The sequence below is a fragment of the Trachemys scripta genome, chromosome 9 (assembly GCF_013100865.1).
Source record: "Trachemys scripta elegans isolate TJP31775 chromosome 9, CAS_Tse_1.0, whole genome shotgun sequence".
Lineage (NCBI taxonomy): Eukaryota > Metazoa > Chordata > Testudines > Emydidae > Trachemys > Trachemys scripta.
The window spans coordinates 98,945,391-98,956,847 of record NC_048306.1 but is presented as its reverse complement, the minus strand read 5'-3'; the positions used below and the strand labels follow the sequence as shown (position 1 = coordinate 98,956,847).

Genomic DNA, 11,457 nt, shown 5'->3' with positions numbered 1-11,457 from the left:
GGGGGGGGGGGGGGGTGGCGGGGGGGTGGGGGGGGGGGTCGGCAGGGGCGCTGCGCTGCGGGGAGCAGTGGGGAGGGGTCTACAGGGGGCGCTGTGCTGTGGGGAGCAGTGAAGGGTCGGTGGGGGTGCTGCGCTGCGAGGAATGGGGGGATTGGCAGGGAGCGGTGGGGGGGGTTGGTGAAGGCGCTGCGCTGCGGGGAGCAATGGGGGAGTCGGCGGGGGTGCTGCATGGCGGGGAGCGGTGGGGGGGGTCAGCAGGGGTGCTGCCCTGCGGGGAGCGGTGAAGGGTCAGCGGGGGGCGCTGTGGGGGCAGTTCAGTGTGGTCCTTCTCCCCTCAGAGTCAGCGCCCCAGTGTGGTCCTAGGGCTGCTGCTTGTGCCTCTTTCCGATTTGATGGGTACCTGAGGTCCCAGCCAGCAGTGGCCATTGACCATCCCACAGCAATTCCTGGGGTTGTTGGGTGTCAGGCCAGTGTCCTGGGCAAACCCCACCTGGGGCATTGTACATAGCTCCCCAAAATCCCCCAGTGCAGTGTTGCTGTGCCGTGCTAAGCAGCTGCCATCTTCACCCCAGAGGTGGCTGCATTTCACTAATGGGTGCAGTGATTCTGCTTGGGCCAGTGACAGCCTGAGGGGCGGGGCAGTGCAGATCTGCTCCTGGCTCTCGAGAGGGGAGCGGGGCATGTTGGTCCCAGCTGGGACCTGGGACACAGGACTCTGGATTCTGCTACTGACTGGCCGTGTGAACTTGGGCGAGTCCCTTATCCCCGTATGCAAACCAGGGACAATTCTGGCTGGCGCTGGGAGGGCCCTGCGGTGCCCGAGTCTCACTTGGCAGCGCTGGCCGTGGCTGGACGCTTTCTCGGGTCAGTAACCAGGGCCTTTTTGTTCCTTAGGGCTGAGAATTATTGGTGGCGGGGTCAGAATAAGAGGACCCTTAAAGTGGGGCAGTTCCCGCGAAACACGGTGACCTCCGTGGCAGGGCTGTCGGCCCACGACATCAGCCAGCCGCTAAAAAACAGCTTCATCCACACTGGCCATGGAGACACCAACCCACAGCACTGCTGGGGCTTCCCTGATAAGATCGATGAGTAAGAACCACGTCCCTCTGCTCTGCTTTCCTCTGCCTCTTCTCCGCTCCCCGCAGCCCTGGGTGCAGGGACGGCCTGGTGGGGTGGGGGCTGCAGGTCGCCTGCCCTCTGTGGGCACGGAGCCTGAGGGGACGTGGGGGGCCCGCGTGGCTGTTTGGTTTGCAGGCCAGTCCACCCTGTCCGTGACCCTCCCCTCCTTGCCCTCTGGAAGGGGCGCAGGCTACTGGGGAGCCCGCAGGGAGTGGGGGGAGATGCCAGGAATCATGCTGCCTGGGGACCGCGTAGCTTGTGGAGTCTAACTTCCGCCCCATCTCTTCGTACTAACGGGGCGCTCGTGTGCATGGCTGATCTGCCCTCACCCCTGCTGGGGCTTTGGGAGGGGCTCGGGCACGCCAGCCCTCGGGCAGGGGGCAGCAGGAGCTGGCAATGCAGCAGGAGGCGCTGATCCCTGGGTCGGGGTTCAGCCCAAGGTGCAGACCTCTCCTGGCCCCCTGGGCCCTTTGCCTGAGAGATTGGGGTGCCAGCGCCGTGTGAGCACTACAGGACGCCTATCTTTGAGGAGCCCCTTTCCCTTCTAATGGGGTGGGCCCTAAACTGCCATGTGTTGCTCTGAGCTGTTAAACAGCTGCCTCGCTCCACCCCAGAGGTGGCTGCATTTCAGTGAGGCGGGAAGTTTCCCCCTGTTGGTTGTGCATGTTTATAGCACACATGTTAGTTCCAGCTTCTGTTAAAACCTCCCTTTCGTGGTTGCTCACCGATTTCCAAACCAAATCCATGACGTGGCCCGCACTTGCTCTCGGCTCCCAGGAGAGGTTTGCTCAGTTTTGGTTCAGCCATTTTTGAATTGTGTGTGTCCATGAAAAACCCCACATCCCCGTGTGTGACAGAGAAATGATGCAAATACCGGGGGTCAAACTGGGCGTGTTTTGTAGATCCCGTTGAGCTCTAAGAAATAAGCTCTTTTTGGGGAATCAGGACAGTGGGTTTAAAGTCAGAGGCACGTACTGTTTTCGCCCCCCATGCTTGTCCAGGTCTCTGGGTGTCTGAGACGTGTCAGGGGTCATGCCAGGAGAGTTTTAGCCTCTTGGTTCCCATTCTCACCAAGGCACAGTGCCAAGAACTTCAGTGGGACGGGGCGGGCAGAAACTGGCGATAAAGCTCAGCTCAGCGAGCCGGCACCCGCGGAGGCGGAGACAGCCTGGAGCAGCAGGAGGTGGCTGTAGAATTAGGTCCAAGTCCCCACAAAGCAGCCTCTGCCCCCGCCCCGGCTGGGATGCCTAACGTTGGCTTGAACTCCTCGGGAGGACCAGCAGTGAGTGGATCCTGTCTGAGCCCAGATGGGGTCTGTGACACAGGACTTTGTAGTGTGGACAGGAGCCCAGGGTATGTGTATGGAGCAGAGCTGGGCCTGGGCCTACCCGAGCCAGCTTGAATCCAGCTGGCACAGGGCAGGGCAGCCTGGTCTCGCGAACCGAGGATGTGCCCAGGGTCCAGGCCAGGCTGGCGCCATCCGCGCTGCACAGCCTACACCCCTATTGCTATTCGCTAGCTGGATTCAGGTCAGCCCACGTCCGGCTGTCGGGTTCAGCCAGGCCACCAGGCAGGGGGCGGCCCGGAGAGCGGGGAGGCGGGAACGTGGTGTCTGGGGAGCTGGGTCGTGCCCCCTGACCTCCACACATGGCCGACATGGAATAACCAGCGATGAATGGGGCTGGGCATGCATCCCCATATGCAGCTCTGCTGGTGCCCCTCACTCCCGACCTGCAGCCCCCTGCCACCCAAGCCCTGGGCNCTGCCAGCATCCCTCAGTCCCAACCCACAGCCCCCTGGTACCAGCCCCCGGCGCCCCTCTCCCCAGCTCTGCCAGTGCTCCCCCCAATCCTGACCCACAGCCCCCTGCTAGCCCAGCCCTGGGCATCTGTACACAGCTCTGTAGTGCCCCCCAATCCCGACCCGCAGCCCCCTGCTAGCCCAGCCCTGGGCCCCTATACACAGCTCTGCCAGTGCCCCATACCCAACCCCTGCCTGGCTGCACTCTGGCACTAAGCTCCCTGCCCTGCTGCTTATCTTTATCACCCTCTGCATCTCCCCCAAGTCTTTCCCACGACCTGCCCAGCAGGAGCCCTGCATTGCCCTGCCCAGGTGCGAAGCATGGGGCTGTGGCATCCAGGCCGACGCGTACCCAGGGAGAGGGAACCTACACCCAGGCCTCCGGATCCCTCCCTCTCACTTGCCTGGCACTTTCCCACCACACCCTGCTTGGCACAGCTCACCCAGGGAGAGCCCAGCCCTGGCACTGCCATCTCTGGGCACTGGCCCTGGCCTTGCCCTGTGCCCTGGCCCTTGGCTGCTCCTGGGGGCCCAGCCCAGTCCAGCCAGCACATGGGGATGGAGCTGGGGGAGGGGCTCTGGAGATGGTCTGAGTGGGATCAGGGGAGTGTGAAATCCTCAGAGCTGCCAGAGGGTGCAGCCTGTGGGAGCTGGATATTGGTGACCTCGGCTGTCATGGGAGCTGAGTATATGGTCCCCCGGGCACACACGCACCAAGGCCAGGGAGATGCCGGGTGGCCTGTGGTTACGGCACAAGGCTGGGATTCTGTGGACCCCACGTCGATCCCGTGCTCTGCCACTGACACCCTGTCTGACCATGGCCACATCCCTTAGCGGCCCCCCAACCTGTTCCCAGGGGTGAGAATCTGGCCCTGGCCCATGGGTGGGGGCTGCCAGACGCTGCGGATTGGCAGTGCTGGGGGCCAGCCACGGTTAGTACCTGGGACTGGAAGGGGCGGCAAAATGGGGGCTCCTCGGCCAGGAGGGGTTAGCAGGCTGTGCTAGTCTCTGGGGCCAGCCCAGGGGAGACCCAAGCAGCCCCCCTGGCCCTACCACTTGGCTCTCCCGCCCTCGGGGGCCCTGCAGATGGGGCTGCGCCTTTCAGCCACCAGGCCCCTGAGCCAAGGGGATGGGACTGGACTCTCGCCTGAGAGGGGCAGCGTCATATGGCCGGGTGCCAGGAGTACCCAAGGGCCAGGCTCTCCACAGCACCGGGGAGGTGAGCCCCTGGTGTGGGGCGTGCTGCTGACCGTCCTGTGTGTTCTCTCTCCACAGGCTATACCTGGGAAACCCCATGGACCCTCCCGACGTGCTAGGCGTGGACCTGAACGCAGCCAGACCCACCCAGCTCCCGAGCCGGGCGAAAAGTAAGCCACGCTGCCATCCTGCTGCGGGGCGCTGCCCAGGCAGGCATCCCTGCAGCCCATGCCGCATGGCCTGCAACAGTCCTGGACCTCAAACTACGAGTCCCAGCATGCAATGCTCCTTGGGACCCCGGCGCCTGCCATCCCCAGCACTTGCCTGCTGGGACCTGTAGTCTCCACAGGCCGCTCATTCCCCTTGGGCGGGGGCAGCTGCAGTGGGATGCCAGGTGGCCCCTGGCTGGGATGCCAGGCCACGCGGTGCCAGGAGGAGAGCATGGGTGCAGGGACGAGCGTGCCCAGCGAAGTGGGCGTGTCGCTCCTGCCGGCCTTAGACCTTCCGCCCTTCTGTCAAGGGAGCCTTTCCCCGGCGCTCGACCGGCTCCATGGTTCCACTGTGGCTGCTTCGTGGAGCTGGTCGAGTGCCAGCCCCCAGCCCTGGCCGGCGGCAGAGCACCTCCCGCCGCCCGGCCGCCCCAGATCTCCTGCACTTCCAGCAGGACCCAGGCCTCTGCTTCCTGTCCTAAACTGTCAAGCGGCTTTGCAGAGCCCTAGAGCGAGCTGCTCCTTCCTGTGGTGTTCAGGTGGTGCTGGAGCCCTGAGGATCACAGGAGGGAGGCCCTAGGCACACAGCTGCCATGTCGGGCTTGTTCTATGACGGGCTTCAAATGCTTGAGCACCTTTGAAAATTTGCCTGAGTTCTGGGTGCCCAGCTGGAGACCGCTTGGCCCCGACTCTCTGCAGTGCCCCAGGCCCGCCGCTCCCAGTGACCCAGGTGGAGCTGAGGGCTCCGGCCCAGCTGGCTCCAGTGTGGCATCCAAACTCGGGCCTCGTCGGAGAAACCCGGCATTAGCTGTTCCAGCCGGATCCCCGGCCAGGCTGTGCTGCTGCTACCTGCTCCGTTACTGAACCAGCTGCCTCCCTGCTCCCTCTGGCTTCTCTGCCACTGCGCTCTGCCACCTAACCCCTCCTCTCTCCTCTGGGGCCTCTCTTCTCCTGCAGGGGATCCACCGCCTCGGCCACCGCAGCCGGCCATCCTCCTTACGAGTAAGTCGGGCCGTTCTCTGCTCCTCTCCTCTCCTCTCTCTTCTCTCCTCACTCCTCTCTGCCAGGTATGGGGGCATGCGGGGCGCTTCCTGGCCTGGCTCCCGGCACCGACGCCAGTGCCAACGGGCTGCCAGCCAGCATGGGCACATGGGGCACAGGGAGAGCCCTGTCGCCAGCCAGCCCCGCGCATAGACACAGACATGCACACGCCCTGTGTGAGCAGCAGCGAGGGCACTTAGAGTGCGGGCAGTGCCAGCTTCCCCGCATGGCCCTGTTCAGGGTGCCCCAGCCCTGCTCCCCTCTAGGAGGCAGAGGTGAGTCCACACTCCCTGCCCCATTCGGTCTCTCGGCTGAGCTGGCCGGCCGCGGCAGAGACTGGTGGATTCCCCGGTCTCTCCCAGCACCAGACACACCCGACTGGCACACGCACCTGGGCTCTCCGTGGGACCAGCCCTCGGCTCAGTGACTCGGGCCTCTCTCTGCTTCCAACCCGCTGGCGACTCCGAACGCCCCCTGCCCCGTGGCTCTCACTGGCCTGGACTCTGCTGCATGTACTAACCTCTGGGCTGGGCGGGAGGCAGGTAGAGCAGGCGGGAGGCCGCTGGGCGGGCAGGGTCTGCGGTGAGAGCTGGCACCTCCAGGGGTGTGCCCCCGAGGAGTAGAGCCTAGTGCATGGGATGTTGGATGCATGCAGTGAGCGCCAACCCCATACCTAGACCTCTAGGGCAAAGCTCAGGGACACCTGGTCCAGGCAAAGCTTAAACAGAGAGACTGGGGAGGGCAAGGTAGGGGGTGAATACATGGTGGTCCTGGGTTCAGATCCTGCCTGGGTCAGGAGTGAACATTGAATTTCGGTGGCCTCCCTTCCTAAGCCCCAGTGGCTGCTTCTCAGTTTCACACGCCCATCATCCGGGAAGCCTGTGCTCAGGAAAGCGATCAGGAGCAGTCAACGTGGATTCACCACGGGCAAGTCATGCCTGACCAACCTGATTGCCTTCTATGTTGAGATAACTGGCTCTGTGGATATGGGGAAAGCCGTGGACGTGATATATCTTGACTTTAGCAAAGCTTTTGATAGGGTCTCCCACAGTATTCTTGCCAGCAAATTTGAAAAGTATGGATTGGATGAATAGACTATGAGGTGGATAGAAAGCTGGCTAGATTGTCGGGCTCAATGGGTAGTGATCAACGGCTCCATGTCTAGTTGGCAGCTGGTATCAAGCAGAGTGCCCCAAGGGTCAGTTTTGTTCAACATCTTCATTAATGATCTGGACGATGGGATGGATTGCACCCTCAGCAAGTTCGCAGATGACACTAAGCTGGGGAGAGAGGTAGATACGCTGGAGGGTAGGGATAGGGTCCAGAGTGACCTAGACAAATTGGAGGATTGGGCCAAAAGAAATCTGATGGGGTTCAACAAGGACAAGTGCAGAGTCCTGCACTTAGGACGGAAGAATCCCATGCACTGCTACGGCTGGGGACAGACTGGCTAAACAGCAGTTCTGCAGAAAAGGACCTGGGGGTTACAGTGGGCAAGAAGCTGGATATGAGTCAGCAGTGTGCCCTTGTTGCTAAGAAGGCCAACGGCATATTGGGCTGTATCAGTAGGAGCATTGCCAGCAGATCGAGGGAAGTGATTATTCCCCTCTATTCGGCACTGGTGAGGCCACATCTGGAGTATTAGTTTTGGTCCCCCCACTACAGAAAGGATGTGGACAAATCGGGGAGAGTCCAGCGGAGGGCAACGAAAATGATTAGGGGGCTGGGGCACATGACTTATGAGGAGAGGCTGAGGGAACTGGGGTTATTTAGTCTGCAGAAGAGAGCGAGGGGGAATTTGATAGCGGCCTTCAACTACCTGAACGGGGGGTTCCAAAGAGGACGGAGCTCGGCTGTTCTCAGTGGTGGCAGATGACAGAACAAGGAGCAATGGTCTCACATTGCAGTGGGGGAGGTTTAGGTTGGATATTAGGAAACACTATTTCACTAGGAGGGTGGTGAAGCACTCGAATGGGTTACCTAGGGAGGTGGTGGAATCTGCATCCTTGGAGGTTTTTAAGGTCAGGCTTGACAAAGCCCTGGCTGGGATGATTTAGTTGGGGTTGGTCCTGCTTTGAGCAGGGGGTTGGACTAGATACCTCCTGAGGTCTCTTCTAACCCCAATCATCTGATTCTGTGATTCTAAGCCTGTGCTCAGGAGGGGCTCAGGGCTGGGCTAGCAGGGGCTAGCAGGGGCTGGGGGTCAGGCCTGAGGGGCGCTGGCAGAGCTGGGTGTGGGGAGCCCAGGGCTGGGTTAGCAGGGGCTGCAGGTCCAGACTGAGGGGTGCTGGCGGAGCTGGGTTTGAGGAGCCCATGGCTGGGATGGCAGGAGGCTGCGGGTCGGGACTTTCAGCCCCTCACAGGCACATGCTGAACTGTCCCGAAAGCCCCACGCCGGGGGCAACACCATCTCCTCCTCCCGCAGTATGGATCCAGCTGGGGAGGGGCCCCGAGTTCTGCGCCCCTCGTCCCACTGGGGCTCCAGGCTGGGCGCGGTACTGCCTGGGGAAGGGGCCCTCAGCAGGGCCTGTTCCCATGCCAGGCAGGTGCGGGAGTCACCCGTCAGTGCCTGGCCCATGGGCGCCCTGCGGTGCTGAGATCTCCCCCTCCCTGTGTTCCAGAGCCCTCCTACGACCCCGTCAGCGAGGACGACTCCCTCTCCACGGGCCTCAAGCGGCTGTACCTGAGGAAGCCGGGCCCCCCGAAGGGGCTGAAGCTGGTGAAGCCGTCGGCCTGGGTGTCGGGCACCAAGGTGGGCGAGCGGCAGCTGAGCCGGGCCAAGGGTGGGGGTCCCTCTTGTGGCGAGGCGCCACTGATTGACTTTGGGGACGAGCCGCCCCCCGCCACCCCCTCGCCGGTCGGGGAGCTGGGCGCCCCCTCCCTCGCCAGGCTGGCCATGGAGGCTTTCTCCCTGCTGGACAAGACGCCCCCCCAGAGCCCCACGCGGTCACTGCCCCGGCCCCTCCACCCCACCCCGGTGGTGGACTGGGACGCTCGGCCCCTGCCCCCGCCACCGGCCTACGATGATGTGGCGCAGGACGAGGCCGACTTCGAGGTGTGCTCCATAAACAGTGTGGAGGGGCTGGTGGGGCGGCCAGCCTGGGACGAGGAAGAGAAGGCGGCGCCGCTGGAGGACAACCTCTTCCTGCCGCCCCATGGGGCCAAGCAGCCCAGCCTGGAGCAGACCACCGAGATCTTCCAGGAGCTGCAGCAGGAGTGCATGAAGCGGCTGCACGTGCCCCGGAGCCCTGCGCCCGGCCCCGGCGAGGACAAGCCGCAGATTCCGCCCCGCGTGCCCATCCCGCCCCGGCCCCTGCGGAGGAACGAGCCCGGGCGCTGGTCGGGGGAGCTGTCCCCGGCCTCAGGGGGCGAGGAGGACCGGCCACCCCAGATCCCGCCCCGCGACCCCTTATCCCAGCCCACCTCCAGGACTCCCAGCCCCATGGCTCTGCAGGTGGGCTCCCCGCAGCAAAGGGCCAGCCTCTGCTCCCCCTTGGCCCTGGCCGCCTCCCTCTCCACCTCCCCGGGCAAGGCCATGCCCACCACGCAGAGCTTCGCCTCGGACCCCAAGTACGCCACGCCCAAGGTCATCCTGGCGCAGGACAAGGACAGCGTCAGGGGCCCCTGCATCCTGCCCATTGTCAAGGACGGCCGGAAGGTGAGCAACACCCACTACTACCTGCTGCCCGAGCCCCCGGCCTACCTACACAAGTACGAGAAGTTCTTCAAGGAAGCCCGGAGCCCTGAGGAGCCGGCGTCCCGCGTGGTCAGCACCGCCACCGTCCGGCCCATGGTGCAGCAGCCCAACTGCTCGGCCAACAACAGCAACCCCGGCCCCCGGGGGGCGCTCAGGGCCTCCTGCAGCGTCCAGAACATTATCTACGACAGCAGCAGCGACGGCTGCCGGGCCGCCGAGAAAGTGCGACTGGTGAGTGGCTCCTCGCGGGGCGATTGGCGAAGGGGGCTGGGCCAGCCAGTGTAGGGGTGGGGCCAGCTCGGGGCCCAGCCCGGGAGCGACGGCAGGGCCTTGCCCCCAGCCGCATGGGGAGCTGCCGCAGCGCTGCACCAGCTCTAGTGTGAGACGAGGCCGTCCCTGCCCGGCAGGGTTCGCAGCTGGGGGAGATCCCAGGGGCCAGGCGGGAAGCTGACGCTGCTCAGCCCGGGAGAGCAGGGCTGTGCCTCACCTGGGGCGCATCCCAGCCCTTCGCCGTGCCTCAGTTTCCCTACTCTCCCCAGGCCCCTCTCCTAGAGGCAGCAGGCGAATGAATTGGGTGCGAGCGGACCGAGCCCCTCAGAGGAGGGAACCCTGCACAGCTTCCGCGCAGCATGGTGCACCGGGTGGGTGCCTGGCTGTGGGGCAGCGTGGGGTGAGATGCCTGTGCCCTACCCACTCAGTGGGCTGCAGGCTCCAGCCCCTTTCGCCAGCGCTAATGTCAGAGCCAGCCTGCCCCGCTCATTGTGTGCTGTGCCCGGCACCGGACTCTCTGGGGCTGATCCTGCTTGGTTGGACCCACGTGACTCCCTTGCCACCCACGCTCCACCCCGTGTGCCCATGCAACTCGTGTGCACTGGTGGGGCAGACACCGAGCCCTACCCCGGCACGCCAGGCCCGACAGTCACGTCAAGGGCACCCGTGGGCTCAGCTCTGGCTGGCTGCCCGCCGATGCCAGGGCTGGCTGCGCGGCTGCCTCTGCCCAGCGAAGCGCAGTCACTAGCAAGCAGCATCTGGGGCAGGGGGAGGTCACCCTGCCTGGGAGCAGCTGGTGTGACGGCATTGGCACTGCAGGTCCCTGGCCCCACAGGGCACCAGCCCCAGGGCTGCCCCGAGCACCGAGAGAGAGGGCGCTACTGCCTGTCTCCCCCTCTCTGCACCTCGTTTCCCCGCTTGTGCCCTGGAGGTATGAGGGGGGAGCCGTCTGTGGTCAGCAGCTGTTCGGCCGAAGAGCAGATCTGCACCAGCGCCGGACGGCATGTTGGGGAGCAGACTGCCGGGGCCAGGGGTGGGACAACTCGGGCGCTTCCCTCCCCAAGCCCTGCGGCTCGCGGGGGGGGAGGAGTGACCCCCTTTCCCCGGCTGGAGCCCCAAAGCCAGGCCCTGTCTCTGGCGAGTGCCACAGAGACCATCTGGAGCGGGGCCCAGTCCTATGACCTTGAAGGCCTGGGGCGCCACCTGCTGTTCCAGCGTGAGATTACAGCCTCTTGGTGCTGGGCTCCACAGAGCACGCTGCCCAGCAGGGCCAGGGGAGGTCTGGGGGGGGGCCCAGGCTACAGGGGATGTTCTGCTAGAAAGGGGGCAGCCATTCCCCACCAACCCAGCCATTGCAGGACTCCTGGGTTCTCTTTCTACCACTGTCACCATGGACAAGTCACTGTCTCTCCCGCCCCCGCGTGCCTCAGTTTCCCCATCTGTAAGTGAGGCTGATGTGAAGCTGCCTCCCAGCGGGGGCGTGAGGGGGGCTGATGGTCCCAAACGGTGAAAGGAGCTCCCTGACGCCGAGCTGCGTTGCCACCGCTGCTGGGGCCCAGACACCCCCTTACTGAAGCCCGTAACGTGGCCTTCGGGTGCTGCTGAAATGCCTGGGGAGCTACTCAGCCGCGTCCCTGCACTGGCCCTATGAAACCACCCCATTTCAGCCAGTGCCACCAGAGCCCTTGGCCCCGTGTGCAGAGGGGAATGAGCTGCCCAAGGACAGCCTGCCCACTCGCCCGCCCGGAGTCCTGCCCCCGCCCTGCCCTCAGCCTGCTGCTCTCAGGCTGTTCCGTGGGGCCCAGCAGAGCTCCCAGCTCCCCGCCACTCAATGGCCTGCGAGCCCTCGGCTACCTTCCAGCCCCCTGGCAGTGCCAGCCTGTCCGGACCGAGCGCTCACGGGGTGCGTCTCCACAGGTGCAGGAGATGGTGCACGGCGTGACCACCGAGGAGTGCCAGGCTGCCCTGCAGAACCACGGCTGGAACGTCCAGCGGGCCATCCAGTATCTGAAGGTACCGGGCAGGGGCCGGGCGGCTCTGGGACCCCCTCTTCCTCCACTCCGCAGGCCGTGTCCCGAGCAGTGCACCACTGTCCTCTGGCCCAGGCTGGCACCGCAGCAGCCG

The 11,457-nt window shown here is 64.4% G+C and overlaps 1 protein-coding gene across 5 annotated transcripts in view; it reads left to right on the top strand.

Annotated features, from left to right (window-relative positions):
• The window catches only part of TNK2 (tyrosine kinase non receptor 2), a gene marked incomplete at its 5' end in the record, with an annotated part of 43,331 nt that overhangs the window by 13,541 nt on the left and 18,333 nt on the right, over positions 1 to 11,457 (top strand). For 3 of the 5 annotated variants that reach the window (XR_004647091.1, XM_034781397.1, XM_034781396.1), the window contains 5 exon segments: positions 895 to 1,089; positions 4,195 to 4,286; positions 5,283 to 5,327; positions 7,988 to 9,294; positions 11,251 to 11,346. Coding sequence is in view for 4 of the 5 variants with exons in the window: in XM_034781397.1 (XP_034637288.1) it covers positions 895 to 1,089; positions 4,195 to 4,286; positions 5,283 to 5,327; positions 7,988 to 9,294; positions 11,251 to 11,346 (1,735 nt within the window). 5 annotated transcript variants of the gene reach the window in all.